Raw genomic sequence first — 19,416 nt, 5'->3', positions numbered from 1 at the left:
AGGGCTACCCATGTGGCCCTCAGCAGCTTGCTAAAACTTGGCAAGTGGCTCTCCAGCCGAAATAATTGCCTGCCCCTGCTGTAGGCGATAGGACTAGAAGCAATGGCCTCAAGCTGCAGCAGAAGAAATTTAAGATGGAGATTAGGAAGAACTCTTATGAGAGTGGCCAAGCAGTGGAACAGGCTAACTAGAGCAGTTGTGGAGTCCCTGGAAATTTTCAAGAGCAGGTTAGACAGACACTTGGCCAGGATGGTTTAGTCTGGGATGATCCTGCCTTGAGCAGCAGGCTGAGCTAGATGACATTATGAGGTCCCTTTTAGCTCTATTTTCCTGTGATCCTATATAGGGAAAAGTGGAATAAAAATGAACGTCTATATTTAAAAAGCCTCAATAAAACCCCCCTGAAATAGAACAGCTAAGGAAAAAAGTTGGAGAAAAAAGCCATGGCAGAAAAAGAACATAAATTATTCCTGGGGGGAAAAAAACTGTATAGCAAAACTTTCCCACAGAATAAAAGGGCAGGCTGTCAGATGTGGATAAGGATGTGTATGTACTTCATTTAAGCTTCCGTACAGATTTAGACCCCATTCAACAAATTTGTACAGGCAGATGTTGGTGCTCACTACTGTTACATGTAGGCATTTTAAAAAAAATGAAAACACACATCTTTTTTACCTATTATCTTTACTCCTGCTTTATAACACAGCATTCTAGAATTTTGTGCAACCACGATCATTTCACTGACTTGGACAAACTGTGAAACCAGTTGTTTTAAACCCAGAGAGGAAAGTAAACATGACCATTTAGAAAAGGTTTATTTTAAAGTCCACAAGAATTCCATCCTTAAGACAAAGAACAAGATACACACACACATGCACACAAACGTGTGTGTGTGTGTGTGCGCACACATATTTTACATTGTTTGATTTAGGACTTCTGTTGTCCTTCCCATTACCGGACTTATTAATCAAAGCAAACACCAAATTGTCAAAAGTTTTACCTGAATATTTACATTACTAGTTAATTGGAAATAAGTTATAGTCAATGAAAGTTAAATTGTTTCCCTTCCAGAAAATGTTCCAGAAATCAAGATCTTGAATATTAAGGCCTCTTTGCTCCTCTCACAAGTACTGTCACAAGGAGTCACATTCCAGCATCAGTTCTATTCAGTTGCAGGCAATCAACATTCGGCTTTTCAGCAATGGTTATCCTGTACTTTTATATAACACCACAAACATTTCTAGGGTAATACCCCACAATAATATAAAACCATCTCTTCTTTTGTTGTTTTAACGGTTATTTCAGAAGCCTTTTTCTCTTTTTCAAGAGTGCATCTCGTAAAGCCAGCTGTAATACAAAGATAAAACATCAGTTTGTGTAAACAGTGGAGTACTGCAGTATTTTGAAATTAAAAAAACCCACTTGTAACACAGAACCCTTCCTCTGATGTGTATTCATACAGATATTCATACAAATATCCCACTGATCACTGTCAGTCACCTCTAGGGTGAAAAATGTTAGCAGATGAGATCATCATATAAGCATAAAGAAAACTGAAAAACCTTTAGGTCAGTGGTTCTTAACCAGGATGCCTTTCAAGGGTGCTGTGGCATGGGTGCCACTGCTGCTGCTGCCCTGTGAAGCCATTTCCAGGAGGCGTGAGCAAAGCCAGACTGAGATGCATCTAATGCATGCAGGAGTGCACCCTCCTGCTGCAGCTACTTCACTGTCCAGCTCCACAAGTGCTTTCTGAAAGTAGAGGTGCATGGGGCAGTTCCACTTGGCAGCAGAAGCCTACAGCCTGGAGACAGCCAGTTGAGAACCACTACACTAAATGCTCGTCCCATAACAAGTATCAGCCCATCTTATTTTTTCTTATACAGGGAGAAGGAAGTAATTTGCCATACCTACCCGGCTTCCCTGGCAGTAGTGCTCCGCAAGAATGATGGGAGCATGCCACAAGATCCTGTGGCAAGGCAAATGCACTCCATCTCCCATCCAGTACCCTGCACCTGCCCCAGCTACTCCAGCAGTGCCTGGGGTTGCTCCTCTGGGGACTACTCTGACTACCACTGCTACTGCTGCCTTTCCCCACCCTTCCCTGCCCCCAGGCAACCCCCATGCCTCTCCCAGCAACACTTTCTGCTCGCAACAGGCAGGTAGATGCATAGGCAGAGCTTAATTTTGCAATCTGGCTTTTCCCTTCTGCTCCCCCTCATACTCCTGGGACTGGTAGGAGAAGTAGTAGGGGTGCTCACTAGCATGTGAAACCCTGAAGGAACAGCTTCAGTAGCAGGCACTGCCCTTTCCCCAAGGTACAGACCAGGGGGTGAGAGGGGCAAACTGGAAATAATAGGGCATATTGTGGAAAGGTCCTTCCCTCATTGCCCTTAAGAAGCACCAGCTAGATCATGACTCTCAACTTTTTTAGCCTCAAGGTCTCTCCCTCCACATCTTCTCTGAATTTAGATCTCTCAGTGATTTTCAATTGGGCTACCACAAAATTCAGAAAAGTTATAGAGGGGGGCCTAGAAGCTAAGGCTGAGAAGCACTAGTATAGACTAGCCCTTTACTTAAAGAAAGATGCACAATTTCCTCTGGCACAGGAATGAAATGTTACGTATTTTGAAACACCACCCCACCCTCACCCCCTTTTTGGGTTTAAGAGTGAAGTGCACCACGAATTTTAACCCAGAAAAAAAAAGTGTGCCCCAGGTATCAAAAGTTTAGGAATCACTGGCCCTAGGCTAGGGAACCAACCCAGGTTATAATTACATTCCCAAATCATGCTACAACCCTAGCAACTACTTTACAACATAACCCTGTCTTTATTACACTGACAAGGGAAAGCCATGATATAAGGTGGTTCCTTTGACAAGAGGCCTCCACCCTGTGGCTTGTTAGAACACAGATTTCCAACATGCATACTAAGGCAAAGGAATGTTCCACCTGTAGAAGGGCCTTCTTTACTGGGTGTACTAGCAAACAGACATTGTTTGAAGAGATGCAATCTATTATATGTTCCTCTGCACTAAGTCCTGATACTGTGAAATCCTGAAATACATAAAAAGTCCCCTAAGCAAGTGATGAACATTTTTCTGTAACAAATTCTACACTGTTGTCAGAAAAGAGCATCACTGAGAAGTCTCAGGTTTACTTGTTTCTTGGTGTAAGCAGCATACCAACCTGTTTTTCCCTGAAGGACCTTTTATTTTTTGTCCTAACATTGTGACTGTATCTCATCATCATGAAGTTCTTCTTCTTCTTCTTTTCTTTGTTACTGGAGCTGGCAAATGGATTCATTTTGGTTTTCTTTTTCACAAATTCTTTTCTGTTTGTCCTTCCAGCCTAAGGAAGAAATCGCTGTTAAAAAAACCTGCAGAATGATTTCCTCTCACACAACTCACAACATCTAGCTAACCTCTGCTGTGATCACAATTTATCCCTGTACACTTCTCCACACCAGCAACTATAAGTACAGATTCAACCTGTTTTGCCCAGGGCTGGTTTCATACATGTTGTAAATGACTGGAATAAAAGTCTCCAAAAGGTTTTTAAAAAACCCAACGCTAAGCATCACTCATGGTCAGAGGAAGGGTACTTAACTGAGCTCAGCAGTGGTCTGTGTTAGGATAAAAAAAAAATCTTAAGTGGGCAGAGATTTTCCAAAATACTAGCAGCAGGAAGGCATCTACCTAACTGTTTTGATATCCTCTGAATCTCCCTCTTCTGAGTTCTTGTAATTTCCCAGCTTGCAAAGTATGAATCCCTTGAAAAAAATCTAGAGAGAGACAGGATCTGAAACATTAAAGGTCCTTACCATTGCTGTTGCCAGCCTTGTTTCTTTGTCAGATTTGGGTTTCTTATGTAGATATTCAATGTCCCGGAGTGAAAGCAGCTCTCCTCTGCAAAAATGGAAACACATTCATCATCTGGCTACTTTTCATACATGAGCTCATCACATCCTCATCCTCCCTATCGTCTCTTATTCCCTTTCTGCTTCCAATGACATAATTGCCTGCTCTTTAACTTTTCAAGTGTACACCTTTGTGCTTTCTCCTGGGCTACCTCCCTTGCATGGGAGGACTGCCTCATAAACCTCTAAAATTACTTTATTGCCTTCACCACAAAAATCTTAAAGGACAAGCATGGCTCTCAGCCCACTGACCACCTATCAAGAGATTCCTTGTAGCTCCCCATTTGCCTGTCTTCTTTAAGCCACAAGGCAGGACCCAAAGCAGTAGGAGTTGAAAGGTACACATCTGAAGTTCAGGGGAAGTAAAAAAGGAAGCACCAAAACATTTGGAATCTATTTAAGAACACTCTGGTATGGACAGGATTAGTATAAACTGATAGATAAGAGAAGCATATAGGACAGCATGACCAAGGCTGGTGCCATAGATACAAAAAGCATGTAGGAATACTGTATATCCGTAGTAATCAAGCTTCTGGTCCTGTGGGTTGGATGAATGGTGTGGGCACAGCTCCTGCATTCCCAGATCAGGTCCCATGCCACCTCTCACAAGCCCCACACACCCAATTTGGGCTCTGCATGCTCAGTTTAGCATGCAGGACTATGCTGTTCAGCCTGTGGGGCTTCCCATGGGTCCAGGAATTAGGCAGAATGGGAATGACACATCTACACTGTCACTGCTCCCCTGCCACTAAATTTCCAAACCCATGAGCAGCCCTGCAGGCTTGGTGATAGGGTTCCGTGAGCTGAATCTGACCCACAAAACGGGCTGAGCACCTGTTGTAAATAAATTGGCAAAACTGTCAGGTTCATTCAGTCCCATGTGGGCAATGAAGTGTGTTTAGTTCATGATCAGTAACATAACTTGTTCATTGTGGCACGATTGGCAATATGATTTGTTACAGAAATCTATAACTGGGAAGACTTTTGGGATATATCAGCACTTAAGGTGTAAAATGTGGTATAAAAACGCACTTTGGATTTGTGTTTAACCCTACACTACCGACCACCTGGCTGATAATATGGATAGTCTAGCTAATCTGATACTTCCTGGATAGTAGCATGAGTATCTGAACTGTGCTGCATAGAACAGCAGCATTCTAACTGGCCCTTAGAAGCAACAGCAGCATTCCCGTGAATTCCGCTGTCTCATACATAGATTACAGCATCTTTGTCAGAAGAGACCATCTTTGTTATTTAGTTATACAGCATGTAGTATGATGGGGTCCTGGTCCCTGACTAGGGCTCTCAGGTACCTGACTAGGGCTCTCAGGTACTATAAATAATACCCTTGTTACCTCACGGGAAAGGTGATAAATGCACATCAGTACTTTTGCTTACCTTTCCTCCTCCTCATTGTCTATCTCAATGTTCTTCCTCTTCATAGCCTTGCCTGGTGCAGATTTGAGTTCTTTGGAAAGCTGGGCGAGGCGGATTTTCTGGAAGTCTTCTTGAGTTAAAAGCCTGCTTGTGCTAACAGCTGCAGCTCTGGATTTCTGTTCTTCTACAGGCATGCTTTTGATGTTCTCTGCCTGTTACCAAAGGCACATAGGAGGACCATCAGGGCCTTTACACAATCATTTAGTGGAGTTAACTTGCATGCTGTTGTCTTATAGAACAAGGCCCTTTTCTTTCCTCCAAACTACGAAGGGGCATGAAACCTATATATACACACGAGGCTGATTCTTATCTGCTTCAATCCATGAATACGCATGTGTACTTGTGCAAACGGGGTGCAACAACATTGTTGATTTAGAAGTGTTTATACACATTGTGTGCAAAAGTAAGCAATTAAATTACTGTATAAGCTTGTAGAGAATCAAACTGAGTATCTGAAGACTGCATTTAGACTTGGATTGAAGTGATTAAAAAGAAAAAAAAAACAACTCACTACTTTCTGCTCTTCATCTGAGGAATGGTGCACATCAATCCATTCTCCATCTTCATCCTCTTCCTCACTTGTGCTGGCACTCTCCCATCCATCTGCAAAAGGAAAAAGGTGCACAGACCCACTAACTAAAACTACATTCAATAGTGTACCCTCTAAATAATTGAAAAAATTAGAACTGGAACACAAACTCTTGCTTCCATCCATGATATCTCTTCCTGCAAACATGCACTGCTGCCAGAGAAGCAGTTTTAAATTACTTCCGTTTGACTTCCATTTGAATCGTTTGTGAAATTATTCAAATACCAGGAAAGCATTGTTTGCCAACTTACTATAGAAATCTGTTTACTATTTAAAAAGTTACATATTTTTAAACAATATCCATAATGTTTTAGATACCCTACAAAATCCCTGCCCTACTCAAAATTATTTGCGTCTCAGTATCAGTAAGATTTCTGCATTTGTGCATGCATGTGTGTGTGCATGCATGTGCGTGCACACACACAAGCACACAGAGCAGCAGTAATGGCCTGTAGCAATCTGAAACTATCAAGTCAAGTAATTATTCTACTGTGCAGGGCACCTTATACATATGTATCTATCTATTTCCTTTAATGTGTCCAACATCCAATTAGTTTCCTTGAATATCAAAGCAACACACGTTACATGAAAGAATCACATATTTTCAACAGTCTGAGTGGTATTTTACTTAATTGTAATTGAACAGACTGATAGACATACGAAGTATTGCAGAAAAGTAAAGAAATAGGACCCTAATTTTTACCTGGGTATCGACATTTTGTTTTTCCAATATGCTTTGATAGTAATGCTTGTTTCCTTCCCTTTATGTACAGAAACTGGCAGAAGCCACACACACTTTCAATGTACCCAGCCCTTCCAAGACGCATCAACCCCAATTTACAACACCCCTGCTTATTCAGAGTTAATAACCAAACATATGTCTCCCGTGGGGAGAACATGCAGTTTTGAAGACATATGATACACTTTGCTTTAAAGATGAATCTTTAAGGAGAAGCCTTAAAGGTGACCCTCTTATCTCTTACAGTCAAAGCAGCACAGAGCTAATGTCAACCAAAAAGAGGGCATTAACACTGCTGCTTCACTGAACAGATACAGATGAGGCCTGGGTTATTCAAGACTCCACCATGACAATTTTAAGAAAGAGGTTACAAGATTTTTTATATAATATTTGAATTTTAGTGGCATTGCTGTAGAGCACAGAAATACACACAACTAACCAACCTTCTTCTTCCCTTTCTCCTTCCTCTTCTTTCTCAACCTCTAATATTTCTGCTCCTGGAATATAATCTTTGGCATCCAGTTCTCCATACTCCTGGATTCTGGCTTCTAATGAGGCCTCAGTAGGTTTACCCTGTATGTAAACAGAGCACATAGTTTAAAACCAACTCTCTGTAAAATTAAAAGTTGTTTTTTCTTCAACGATAAAGCAAGTTATCTGCCAATATTAATAGAGAGTCAAGTGCATATATATACTCCCAAAGTCTGAGAAAGCATGGATCAAATAACTACAGGTTAGTCTTACTTTTACGTGTTATAAACTGGAAATAAACAAGCATTGCTACAACAGGTCCATAACCCAGGAGTGGGCAAAATATAGCTTGTGGGCAAAATCTGGCCCATCAGCTGATTGAATCTGGCCAGCAGGTGGGTACCCCCCTCCAGCAATTAACTGCATCCGGGCCAGCCAGCAGCTGCCCCTGCTGTGCCCTACATGGGGCTGAGTCTCATCTGCTCCTGCCTGGGAAAGCATGTGCTGTGCTCCCAGACTCCCCTGCCAGTGGGCCCCAGCCCTGGCCAGCGGGCACAGCTTCCAGGCAGAGCTGTTGCTGACGTGCTGGGCACGTGGGGTGGGAGCAGCAGCAAGAACCAGTGTGACCTTGGTTGCAGCCCTGCCGGGAAGGCATGGGACAGAGGCCAAGACAGCTGGTGGTGCCAGACTCAGCTCCTGCCCCCGGGGTTTCCGTTGCTGTCCACCAGCAGCAGCAGCTGCTTTCCTGCCCCTCTGCAGCTATTATGCAATCACCTCTATACATGCTGCGCAAACACACAAATTAGGACAAATATTTTTTTAAATATAATTAAAAGATGTTATTGTAGATATTTGATTTTTAGTATAAGACTGTTTTCCAGGTCAAAGATGGCATCCCACCCCCCAAAAAAGATGTACTTCTGGGGGAAGGGGAGGGATGTCTGATGGCAAAGGTTAGGGGGTGAGACTTCTAGTCCCAAGATGGCAACCAGGGGTCAGGGCACCTGTCAAGGGGTGGGGTTACCCTTGTGGCCTTTGACAGCTCACCAAAACTCATTATGTGGCCCTCCAGCTGAAATAATTGCCCATCCCTGCCATAACCCATAAAAGGTAAGTAGGGTAAAAAGTAACACACATCCTTAAGAGTCAACCACAACCCCAGCTGAAATACACAAGTTATTGCATTTTTCTTTCTGATATTACAAGCTCATGCTTCAGAACAAGTTTAAACCAAACAGGAACACCTCTTACCCTGAATTTTTTCTGAAGCATCTGAGGATTCAATGAACGGAAAAGATGTATGAGAGTTTTTGCAGACATCATTACATCTATAGAAAAAAAATAAGGAATAACTAAATTCACTGGAAAAGAACAGAATCTGGAACAAATGAAAAGGAAAGCATCAGGTTGGAGGTGAGGAGGGGCCGTTTCTCAAGGGGGGAAAGTGCTCATTTCATATAATTGGGAAACAAAGTTTTTCTTCAATTTTTTAGCACAACCAGCAAACCACAAAAAATTCTATTTTTTAAATCTAGTATTTGAGCTGTGGTTAAGCTGAAGACAAAGAAATTATTTTTTAGTTTTACTATGACAACCCATGTATTTTCTGACAGTCTGAGCTATTCAACTCTTTAGCTCTTCTTTTAGCCCTAAGGCATCATCTTTCAGGGCTGTTCTCTGTCCTCTTCTACTTCTGCTTAGTTGCACAATGTCCACAAAATCCTTCTTCAAAATTAAAGCTGCCGCCACTATGTCCATTATGTTCAAAAACAAAATCTCTCAGGATTACATCACAACTTTCAAAGATAACTCACATAATTAATGATCATTTTGGAACTGATTTTGCACCCCTTAAAGTCAATGGCAAAGTTCAGATCAATTTTAACAGTGCAGGATCAAGCCTTAGTTAAGTTTCAGTTCATTGGTGCTATGTAATTATGCCTCCTTCCCCCCCCTCTTGCTCCAAGAACTTAGCCTCTTGCATGAGAAAACACCCAAGACAGACAGATTTGAAGGAGACCAACACAAAAACTGTCCTCAATTTTCCAGCTTAGAAAGACTATTCCCCACTATTTTATTGGCTATGACCATGTGATGCAATATTAGAACTTACAGGATAGACATGGTTAAAAACCCAACATCCTTTTATGCCTGCAGGCAGTAAAAACTTACTTTTATCTTTATGAGACTTGTATTGGGCAAGGTCTTGCAGTAGGTCTTCACTCATGGCCAGAGGACATCTTGCAGTTATCTCTTTTATAGCATTAATTCTGAAAAATTGATGGTTTAAATTTTGTTTTTGCTTCAGTAACACAATGGAGAGAGATTTTGGCTGGCCAGGGGGTGGTAGTGTCATACTGAACTAATGTGTCTGAGACCCAAACAATCCCTGAACAATGCAAGAAGAGTGCATCAGAGACTTCATCTCACTATCCTGTATCACTAGCACGAGGGTTCTCTGAGCCACAATTAGGATCAGTTTTCAGATGCATAAGCTGTATGTGTTCAACAGCTCTGAACATTAAGGTTTTTTTGCTTTTTGTCTTGTCTGTATCTATACATTATCTATACCTATGCTGAGTGGAGTCATGAGGAGTCTTTCTGCATTTTACCCATGGTTCTATCTGCAGGGACAGTCCACCCTGGAGACTTGTATACTCATGAATTCCCTTTAAAGTACATTTACACACACACCAAGACTTCATTTTGCCTATGCTTAAAACCACATTAGAAAAAAAAACAATGCTAAGAACATAGCTGGAGCTAGTAGCTACAGTTGACTAGCTCCCTTTTACTCCTGAAAAGTATGTTCTTGTGGTTCATCAAAAGTGCTTATTTAAAAAAAAAAAAGCAGCTAGTTATACACCCTAGTCTACATTATGGTTTTCAGGAATACACACCAGTTTTACAGGTCAAGGAAAGAGTCCAAACTTTGCTTTTGCAAGAGTGTTTAAAAATTCATTGGTGGTTGTATAATTTCAGCCATTAGCAGACTATGATGGCAAAAACTAGATTCTACGAGCTCATAAGAGTGCTAGTTTACAGATAAATAGTTCATCCATACGAAATACATACAAGCATTCCTCAAGATCTGAATTCTAAAGAGTTAAGACTTAGAACATTACATTGTTAAAGAGAAATCTCTCTGCACAATGAACTAGTATCACAGGCTAAAAATTAAAACCATTACGTTTTCAGGCAATTAAAAAGCAATTTAACACATTCAAAATGCACTGCACGTCAAAAGCATGATATACGTGCTAAAATATTCTTAATTTATTTTTATTTCAATGGGCGTTTTCTTTTTCTATCATTTGTACAGTGTTTCCAGGTTCCTGTCGTCCTCTCAGATAACAGAAAGGGCTTTCACAAGTTTTTATACATACCCCACAGTCATAACTTCCCCAGAATTCTTGTCAGTGACAAAATTGTTGGCAATGGTCATTAATACTGACTGGACAATCTGAAAAAGAGAAATAAACATTAAGCCAGATTGAACCACTCTTGTGGTAGTTCTATTCTCTTCTATACAAGGTCCGCAAAGGCCAACTCACTCAAAATTTGAGGGCTGGCCCTTAAAGAGGCCACTTTTGAAGTCATTCTAATCCATGCAGCATGTTTATGATATGATGCACACATCCCACAAAGCAGAGAGAATTATTTCAATTTTTATAAAAAACACACCCTGGATTTGTCTTAAATAACCAATAGGGTTCACATTGCATCTGAATAATAGCATGTTTCAGGAACTGCTGGGAAAATCATTACTTCTTTGGCGCATGAACAATCTCTTTGCTTTGTGCCTGTGCTTGGTACTGCACTCAGCACAATGGGGAAGTTAGTCCAACCCACAGTAAAAAAAATTCCAAACTTTGCTTTTGCAAGAGTGTATAAATTCATGGTGAAAAGCATCACAGACAGTCAGTGGGTGTGGCAAGTGATAGATGAAAGAGGAGACAGGCTGCACAGCAGCCAACAGGGCAGGAAGTAGAAGACAGAGTAGGGTGGGGTGGGAAATTATTTTGGGCAGAGGGCCACTTACTGAGTTTCGGCAAGCCATTGAGGGCCACGTGACAGGCAGCCCAGGGCAGATTAATATTCATTTTCTAAATTTTTTAGGGGCCCCGCAGGCCAGATAGAATGGCCTGGCGGGCTGCATTTTGCCCACCCTGGAGTAGGGGATCAGGCAGGGAGGACAGGGCAAGAAGCATAAAGGAGAGGAGGAGTTTGGGCAGGGAACATAGAAGAGGAAACACAAAACAGAGCAGCAGATCAGGTAAGATCAGGTAGAGGAAGCAGACTGAAGTGGCATGCCTGCTAAAAAGGTCGGCACCCACCATTTTAGGTGCTACCATAATGCAATTTTAGACAAGTGTCGCTCTCTGGTCACAAGTTTGCATGCAACCTATTGTTAATATTAAAATACAAGATTTAGAAGATGCCTGACCTCTGGTGGCACCAGCTGATGCGAAGCTTGTGCAGCAAAAAGAAGTATCTTGGTCACTTCTGGAAAAGAAAAGAGGTGACTTTTGGGGTAGACAGCCATTCTGGTTTTTGAAAGTTTATACATTTTTCCTGGCACTACTGCTAGGTCTATGTCCTGTGTGCTCAAATTCCACTCACAAGAGTCAATCTGGGACCCTAAAGAACTAGAGAATCACTCATCATGACTAACCATTAGACCAAAATGTTGATTATCTCAGCTTGAACTATGGTGTGGCAAAGGGCACCCACAACTTTTCTGAAGAGTTCTGAATTGCTTGTGGGGCTTGGTTAACTTAGGCGCAAGTTAATTCTACTTTTGGAGAAAATTCCTGGCTGTGTACAGTCATTCAAGAAGCCAGAGACAGAAGCGCTCTAAGTACAGTGCTTTACTCAAAGTGCTCTAGATTAGATCGGGACCAAACAGAACACATGCGCTATTCAGTGCAGGGGGCTCAGAGCCTGCCTGCAGCAGCTGAGACCAGCAGGCTGGGGGCACACACCTCCCAGGAGGCGGTGCGAGAATGCTATGCCCAGCCCTTGAGTGGCCATCCCAGACCCTCTCCCCAGCGCTGCCACCCTACCAGCTGGCTGCTGTCAGCACAGGTAGCTGAGGGGTGAGAAGGCAGGGAACAGAGTCCTCTGCCATGCAGATCTCCCCCCACAAACTTACAAGCATGGGTCTTGGTGGGGGCCAGACCAGGTCCACATGGCAAAGAAACTCCATTTCCACCCCCTGACCACAGTTCCCAGGGTAGCAAGAAGTGGCTCCTAGCTGCAGCTAGGGCACCAGAGCCTCTCTGCCACGTGGACCTGGCCCAGCCCCCACCAAGACACGAGGTAGCAAGCTTGGGGGAATGGATCCGTGTGGCAGCCAGGCTCTGTTCTCCCCACCCCCACCTTGCCCTCCCTCCAATTCTTGGTGCGGCAAAAAGCAGCGCAGCCAGAAGTTGCAGCTGGGGGAATGGAGCTTCTCTGCTGTGTGGATCCCACACCCCAAGCTTGCAGGCATGGGTCTGGGTTGGGGCCAGGCTGGGTCTGGCATCAGAGAGGCTCCATTCTCCAACCTGGCAACACAGGGAGGAGACAGAGCCTTTTTATTTCCTCTCTGAGACAGTCTGGGGGTGGGGCTGGACCGGTGCTCACCCAGAGCAGATGAGCACCTGCCAAGGCTAGCAAGGCACCCAGGGATGGGCCTCTGGGATGCCAGCAGAATGTAACCTACCTTAACTCGGTATGGGATGCAGTACAGACATTCAATAAAGTGCTGTAAGGTAAAGTGCATTATTCTGATACCACAGTGATCCACAGTAAACTTAGAGTGGGACCCACCGTTTTTAAGTACTCTATGTGCCATGGATGTCTGTACAAATACAGCTTTAAAGCACTTTCTGTTAAGTGTAACTTTTTGTTACATGTTAAGTGTAACTTCTATACCTAGCCCCAACTTCTGAAGTACTGAATACATGCAGTTCTCATTTTAATTCACTCTGAGCTAAAAGTGACTAACATCTTTGGAAATCAGGTCCTTTAGCTCATAACAAGAGCTGGGAACAAGAGCCCGTACAGTCCTCCTCCTGCACCTCCATTTTACAAGGCATGCTAGCTTGTTAACTCTACAGCCCCACTGCTAGAGACTTGGTGCCCATGTACCAACTGGAGAACACAGAATGCAAGAAGCCAGCCAGAAGCTGAGTATTCTGCAGGCAGCTGCTTACCTCTCTGATGTGGCTGTAGGAACCGCTGCACAAAGGGATAGAAGTTAAAGAGGAAAAGCTGTGGGAAGGAAAGTTTATACTAGATTAGACACTCAGCTATAGCATTTTTGACGATGTCTGAACAGATGTGGTGCAAAATCTCCAATATTTTTTAAATCAATATCATGATATGCTTGTAAGGATATTACTGGGCAATATTGTTGTTTTATCATCAGGGATCCGGTTTTTCTGTTTGCTGTAGAAAAACGTGCATTCTCTCCTTTAAAGGAGAAAAACATGACAGAAACCACGGGTTTCCCCTTGAAGGCTGACAAAGTTCAAACCTGCAAGGGGCTGGTTGGGGCTGGGGGAACGAGGCACAGGGGACACTACATGCTTGTGTGCACATGCACGCAGGCATGTGGCCAGCAATACAGCCAGGCAGCTGTAGAGAGCAGCTCCCTCTGCTGCCTGCAGGTAAGTCTGGGGGGGTGGGGGGTGCAGACTGAGGCAGCCATGGTGAGGGAGAGAGTGGGGTAGGGTTGGCAACTGGGGCTGGGGGTGCTGTCAAGCCACTGGGGGGCTGCCTAGGGCCCAAGTGGGAATTCATGGACACGAGGCCTGGCTGGGAGGAACAGAACAGACACATGGGTGGCTTGTCCGGGGGGCTGGCACCCTGCCACTGCATGTACTCCTGGGGCAGGTGGACACATGCCCCTCCAGATTTGTGCACAGGGTGAGGGAGGATGTGGGCTACCTGCCCTGCTACCCTCCCCCTGAGGGTCTCTGTGGCCCAGCAGGCCGGACCCAGTGCAGGAGGGCAGAGCGGGGTAGGGAGGCTCAGTGCTGCTGAGACCCGCCAAGGTGAGGCACCCTCTGCCCACCCAGCAGTAGCAGGAGGGCACAACTCTGCGCTGCTACTGCCACCCCTGCTACTACCAGGCAGACAGAGGGCGCTTTACCATGGCTGGTGCGGGGCTCCTGATGGTGATAACATTGAGTTTTACCACCCCACTCTTCCTTCCTGTGCCGGATCCTGCCTGCTGGGCCACAGAGGGTGCCGCAGGGAGGGCAGGGAGCCCTGAGCTGCGCAGTGGGCAGCCTACATCCTCTACCCCCATGGGCTTCACTCGGTTTACTCTGGTTATGCCACCCGCGCGGGGCGGGGCGTGCGCACACTTTGCTCTAGCCACAACAGCCACTGCCTCCCACGGACAGCAGCCAGGACTTGAGCGCTGCTGGTTGGCTGCAGCTGGTGCCTGCAGAGTAGGGAATGGATGGTATGCAGCCACCGGTTCCACAGCCCTGGGAGCTGGGGACCTCCTCTGGCAGGGTTGTGGGGAGGCAGAGAGCTGCGCGTCAGGAGTGAGGGGCACTGGCAGAGCTGGAGATGCCCCCTAGTCCAACCATCTGACTACTGCCCCATGCTGCTCATCCATGTGGGGACCAATGATACTACCAAAGGTGATCCTGAGCAGATCAAGAGCGACTATAGGGCTCTAGGTACAAGGGGGAAGGAGATGGGGGCACAGGTGGTGTTCTCTTCGATCCTTCTGGTCAAGAGGAAGGACCCTGGCAGAAGTGGATATATGCTGATCAATGCGAGGATATGCAAACAGTGTCATCAGGAATGTTGTTCCAAGAAGGACTGCTAGAAGAGAAGGGATCTACCTGACAAAGAGAGTGAAGAGCATCTTGGCAGACAAGCTTGCTAACCTAGTGAGGTGGGCTTTAAACTATGTTTGCCAGGGGATGGAGACCAAAGACCTGAGGGAAGAGGGGAAGTGGGAGACCTGGAGGAAGCACAAGGTGGGGGCAACAGGGGAGGCCTCCTCATTCTTCCTGAGAAAGTAGGGCAATCAGCTAGTTACCTCAGGTGTCTGTACACAAATGCACAGAGCCTGGGAAATTATCAGGAAGAACTGGAAGCCCTTGCAGTCAAAGAACTATGATGCGATTGGAATGACACACTTAATGGGATAGCTTGCATGCCTGGAGCACCATCACAGATGGGTACAAACTGTTTATGAAGGACAGGCAGGGGAGAAGAGGAGGAGGAGTTGCGCTGTATGTAAAAGAGCTTCAGTATGAAACTGGAGAGAGGCCCACTGAAAGCCTCTGGGTAAAGCTTAGAGGGAAGAGCAACCAGGGTGATGTGATGGTGGGTGTCTGCTATAGACCACCAGACCAGGGCGATGAGGTTTTCTTCAGACAACTAGAAGTTTCTAGATCACAAGCCCTGGTTCTAATGGGGAACTTCAATTGCCCTGACATCTGCTGTGAGGGAAATACAGCAGTGCACAGGAGATCCAGGAAGTTTTTGGACAGTACTGGAGACAACTTCCTGCTGCAAGTGCTGGAGAGACCAACTAGGGGCCATGCTCTTCTTTACTTGCTTTTCTGAAGTCCAGGGTCCTACTCTGCTGCTCTTCTTTCTTCCTTTTGTCAGGATCCTGAACTTGATCATCTCATGGCCACTGCTGCCCAAGTTGCCTTCCACTTCTACATCTACCATGAATTCTTCCCTGTTTGTGAGAAGCAGGTAAAGAAGAACATAGCCTCTAGCTGGTCTCACAAACAGGGAAGAATTGGTGGCAGATGTAGAAGTGGAAGGCAACTTGGTCACCCTTATCTGAGGGTACTGAGGAAGTTGGCTCATGGGATTCCAGAGCCACTGGCCACTATCTTTGAGAATTCATGCCGATCAGGGGAGGTCCTGGACAATTGGAAAATGGCAAATATAGTATCCATCTTTAAGAAATGAAAGGAGGAGAATCCAGGGAACTACAGCCCAGTCTGCTTCAACTCAGTCCCCAGAAAAATCATGGAGCAGGTCCTCAAGGAATCCATTTCTAAGCACTTGGAGGAGAAAAAGGTGATCAAGAACAGTCAGCATGGATTCACCAAGGGCAAGTCATGCCTGACCACCCTGATTGCTTTCTCTGATGAAGTGACTGGCTTTGTGGATGCAGGGAAAGCAGTGGACGTGCTATACCTTGACTTCAGCAGAGCTTTTGATACAGTCTCCCAAGACTTGCAAACAAGCAGAGGAAGTATGGGTTGGATGAAAGGATTGTAAGGTGGAAGCAGGATCGCTGGGCTCAACAGGTAGCGATCAGTGGTTTAAGGTCTACTTGGCAGCCAGTATGAAGTGGAGTGCCCCAAGAGTTAGACCTGTTTTTGTTCAACATCATTACCAGTTTGGAAGATGGGATGGACTGCACCCTCAGCAAGTTTGCAGATGACATCAAGTTGGGGTGGGGTGCAGAGGAGGGGGGGAAGGAAATAGTGGATACACTGGATGGTAGGGCTAAGATTCAGAGTGACCTAGACAGATTGGAGGATTGGGCCAAAAGAAATCTGAGGTTCAATAAGGACAAATGCAAAGTCCTGCACTTAGGATGGAAGAAGCCCATGTACCGCTACAGGCTTGGGGCTAGCTGACTAATGGATAGCGGGCTAGCAGCAACTGGGGGTTACAGTGGACAATAAGCTGAGTATGAATCAACTGCATGCCCTTGTTGCCAAGAAGACTAACAGCATACTGGGCTGCTAGTAGGAGCGTTGCCAGCAGATCAAGGGAAATAATTATTCCCCTCTATTCAGCCGTGGTGAAGCTACATCCGGTCCCCCACTGTAGAAAGGATGCGGACCAGTTAGAGAAAGTCCAGTGGAGAGCAACAAAAATGGCTAGGGGACTGGGGCACATGACTTAGGAGGAGAAGCTGAGGGAACTGGGCTTATTTAGCCTGCAGAACAGAAGACTGAGGGGGGATTTGATAGCAGCCTTGAACTACCTGAAGGGGGTTCCAAAGAGGATGGAGCCAAACTGTTCTCAGTGGTGACACATGACAGAACAAGCTGCAGTGGTCTCACGTTGCAGCAAGGGAGGGTTGGATATTAGGAAAAACTCTCTCAGTAGGACAGTTGTGAAGTACTGGAATGGGTTACCTAGAGAGGTGGTAGAATCTCCATCCTGGGAGGTTTTTAAGGCCTGGCTTGACAAAGCCTTGGCTGGAATAATTTAGTTGGGGATGGGCCTGCTTTGAGCAGGGGGTTGGACTAGATGACCTCCTATGGTCCCTTCCAACCCTAATTTTCTGATTCTATGGCTTGGGAGTGAGGGGTAACAGCATGTACAAGGGCAGGGCACTGGCATATTAGGGCTGCTGTGCCACAATGCAGCAGGCGAGACAGCCACAGCTGGACCTGAGTCCTGGTCAGCCAAGGGGACAGGGTGAGCTCCAATTTTCCATGATAAAAAAACCCCAAAATCAAATGCAAAAATATATCAGCATTTAAAATTTATTATAATGACTGATGCGCTGGTAGGCTTCCAAATTGCTTTAAAATGATAAATATATCAATAAAACATTGTGTTCAACTAATAGCTATATATAGTGGCATTTCATTTTAACCATGGAAAAATGGGGATTTTATAGGGCTTAAAATCAGAGAATTTGGGATTTTTAAACCAGGATCCCTGTTTATCATACCTCGAGCTGAGTGAAGAAAACAAGAAATGATGAGCCTGAGAGGTAGTTTCTTTAAAAAAGTAGGCTCCAATTCTAATTTCATTCAAATAATTGGAAAAACTCACTGACCTTACAGTCAGATTGAGGTAATTGATCAAGTGTCTCTAAATTGTGCCATGTTACTATTAGAAATACTTGTCTCAATCCCAAAATGGAAGAGTCATCTTTAGGCATGAGAGAATAGTTTAGTCTCTCTGACTACTCACATCTCTTCTCTAACAAGACTGCTGAACAAAAGAGTGGGCTTCTTTATCAAATGGACATTTGCCTGCTAGGATATGAACTGACTAAACCCAAACATTTCTCTTCAATATTTAAAAATCAGAATTTCAGATCTTCCACCTGTTATAAAATCAGGTGATTTGCTTTTCTTCCAAAACAGGAGCCAGCAATGGAGTGAGCAAGGCAGTACATTTTCCCCTCACATGCACACAGTATTAGCCAAATACCTCAAGTGCTGCCAAATTTATGGTAGAGGTGCACCGACAGAGATTTTTTGGGTCAATACCAATGACCAATTTTTAACAAGCCACATTGGCTGATGCCGATCCGATTGTCGATACGTGGCCAGGCAGCTTGGAGAGGAGCGCCCAGCTCAATATGTCTGTTGCGGGTGAAGGGGCGAGGCAGATCGAGGCCCCCACAGTGAAAGAGGGAGAAGAGCTGGGGCAGGAGCAGGCGCTGCACAGAGCCATGGCTTGTCCACTGGGCGCGGGGTGGGGGCAGCTCCCGTCACTGCTTGCACCCCAGGAGGTCATGAGGGGGCACATGCCCCCCCAGATTTGTGTGCAGGGTGAAGGTGGGCTGCCATTGGTACTGAGCTCTTCCCAGTGGAGGGGCTGGGTCAGGGACACGCTTGGGGCAAGTGGCAGCAGCGCTGCTATGGGGGGGGCTACGGTGAATTTTGGGGTAGCTGCAGCTCCCCCGTAGCCCCTCCTCCCAACACTGCCGCCCACCCCAAGCACAGCCCCAGCCCAGCCTGCCCTCACCCTGCACACAGATCTAGGGGGCACACGCCCCCGTGCCCTCCTGGGGTGCATGCAGCAGCAGGAGCTGTCCCCATCTCATTGTGCCCCCCCAGACAAACCACAGCTCTGCCGGCTGTACAGCACCTGCCCCAGGCCCACTCCCTCCCTCACTGAGGGGCCTCAATCTGCACCCCTCCACAATGCTCCTTCCCTCCCCCCACCTTCCCCCATAACAGACATACCAGGTGGACACTGCTCTCCAAGTTGCTAGGCTGCACTCTTGGCTGCCTGTGTGCTGTGCTGTGGCTGGTCGCATGCACATGTCATTTACTGGCAATGTTATTGGCCACATCACCAAAAAAAGATGTTGCCAATAATGTCAATTTTCCTTATATTGGTGCTGATATGATATGGGACTGAAGTATTGGTGCACCTCTAATTTGTACACCTTCAGCATGTGCTGCAAGAGCATCTTTCCTCCTAGGCCCAAAGGGAAAAAGGTGAAATTAGACGACACTGGTGACTTTGTGTATGTATTACACTGTGGTTTTTATTTGTGTTGTTGTTAGCAGGCAGTTGCCA

At 45.4% G+C, this 19,416-nt stretch overlaps 1 protein-coding gene across 1 annotated transcript in view; it reads right to left on the bottom strand.

Annotated features, from left to right (window-relative positions):
• Positions 1-798: 798 nt before the first annotated feature.
• The window catches only part of SDAD1 (SDA1 domain containing 1), a 36,741-nt gene continuing 18,123 nt past the window's right edge, over positions 799-19,416 (bottom strand). Inside the window, exons 12-22 of the mRNA XM_014607399.3 lie at positions 13,353-13,410; positions 11,600-11,658; positions 10,539-10,615; positions 9,325-9,422; positions 8,404-8,480; positions 7,125-7,254; positions 5,865-5,956; positions 5,315-5,505; positions 3,821-3,905; positions 3,187-3,348; positions 799-1,347 (exon numbers count right to left, since the gene is read on the bottom strand). Of these exons, the coding sequence (XP_014462885.1) occupies positions 1,297-1,347; positions 3,187-3,348; positions 3,821-3,905; positions 5,315-5,505; positions 5,865-5,956; positions 7,125-7,254; positions 8,404-8,480; positions 9,325-9,422; positions 10,539-10,615; positions 11,600-11,658; positions 13,353-13,410 (1,080 nt within the window). The 3' untranslated portion in view covers positions 799-1,296. The remainder of the gene's footprint in view (positions 1,348-3,186; positions 3,349-3,820; positions 3,906-5,314; positions 5,506-5,864; positions 5,957-7,124; positions 7,255-8,403; positions 8,481-9,324; positions 9,423-10,538; positions 10,616-11,599; positions 11,659-13,352; positions 13,411-19,416) is intronic.

This window comes from Alligator mississippiensis, chromosome 2, assembly GCF_030867095.1.
Source record: "Alligator mississippiensis isolate rAllMis1 chromosome 2, rAllMis1, whole genome shotgun sequence".
NCBI classification, from domain to species: domain Eukaryota; kingdom Metazoa; phylum Chordata; order Crocodylia; family Alligatoridae; genus Alligator; species Alligator mississippiensis.
The sequence above is the reverse complement of the archived record's forward strand: the minus strand, read 5'-3'. Positions and strand labels throughout refer to the sequence as shown.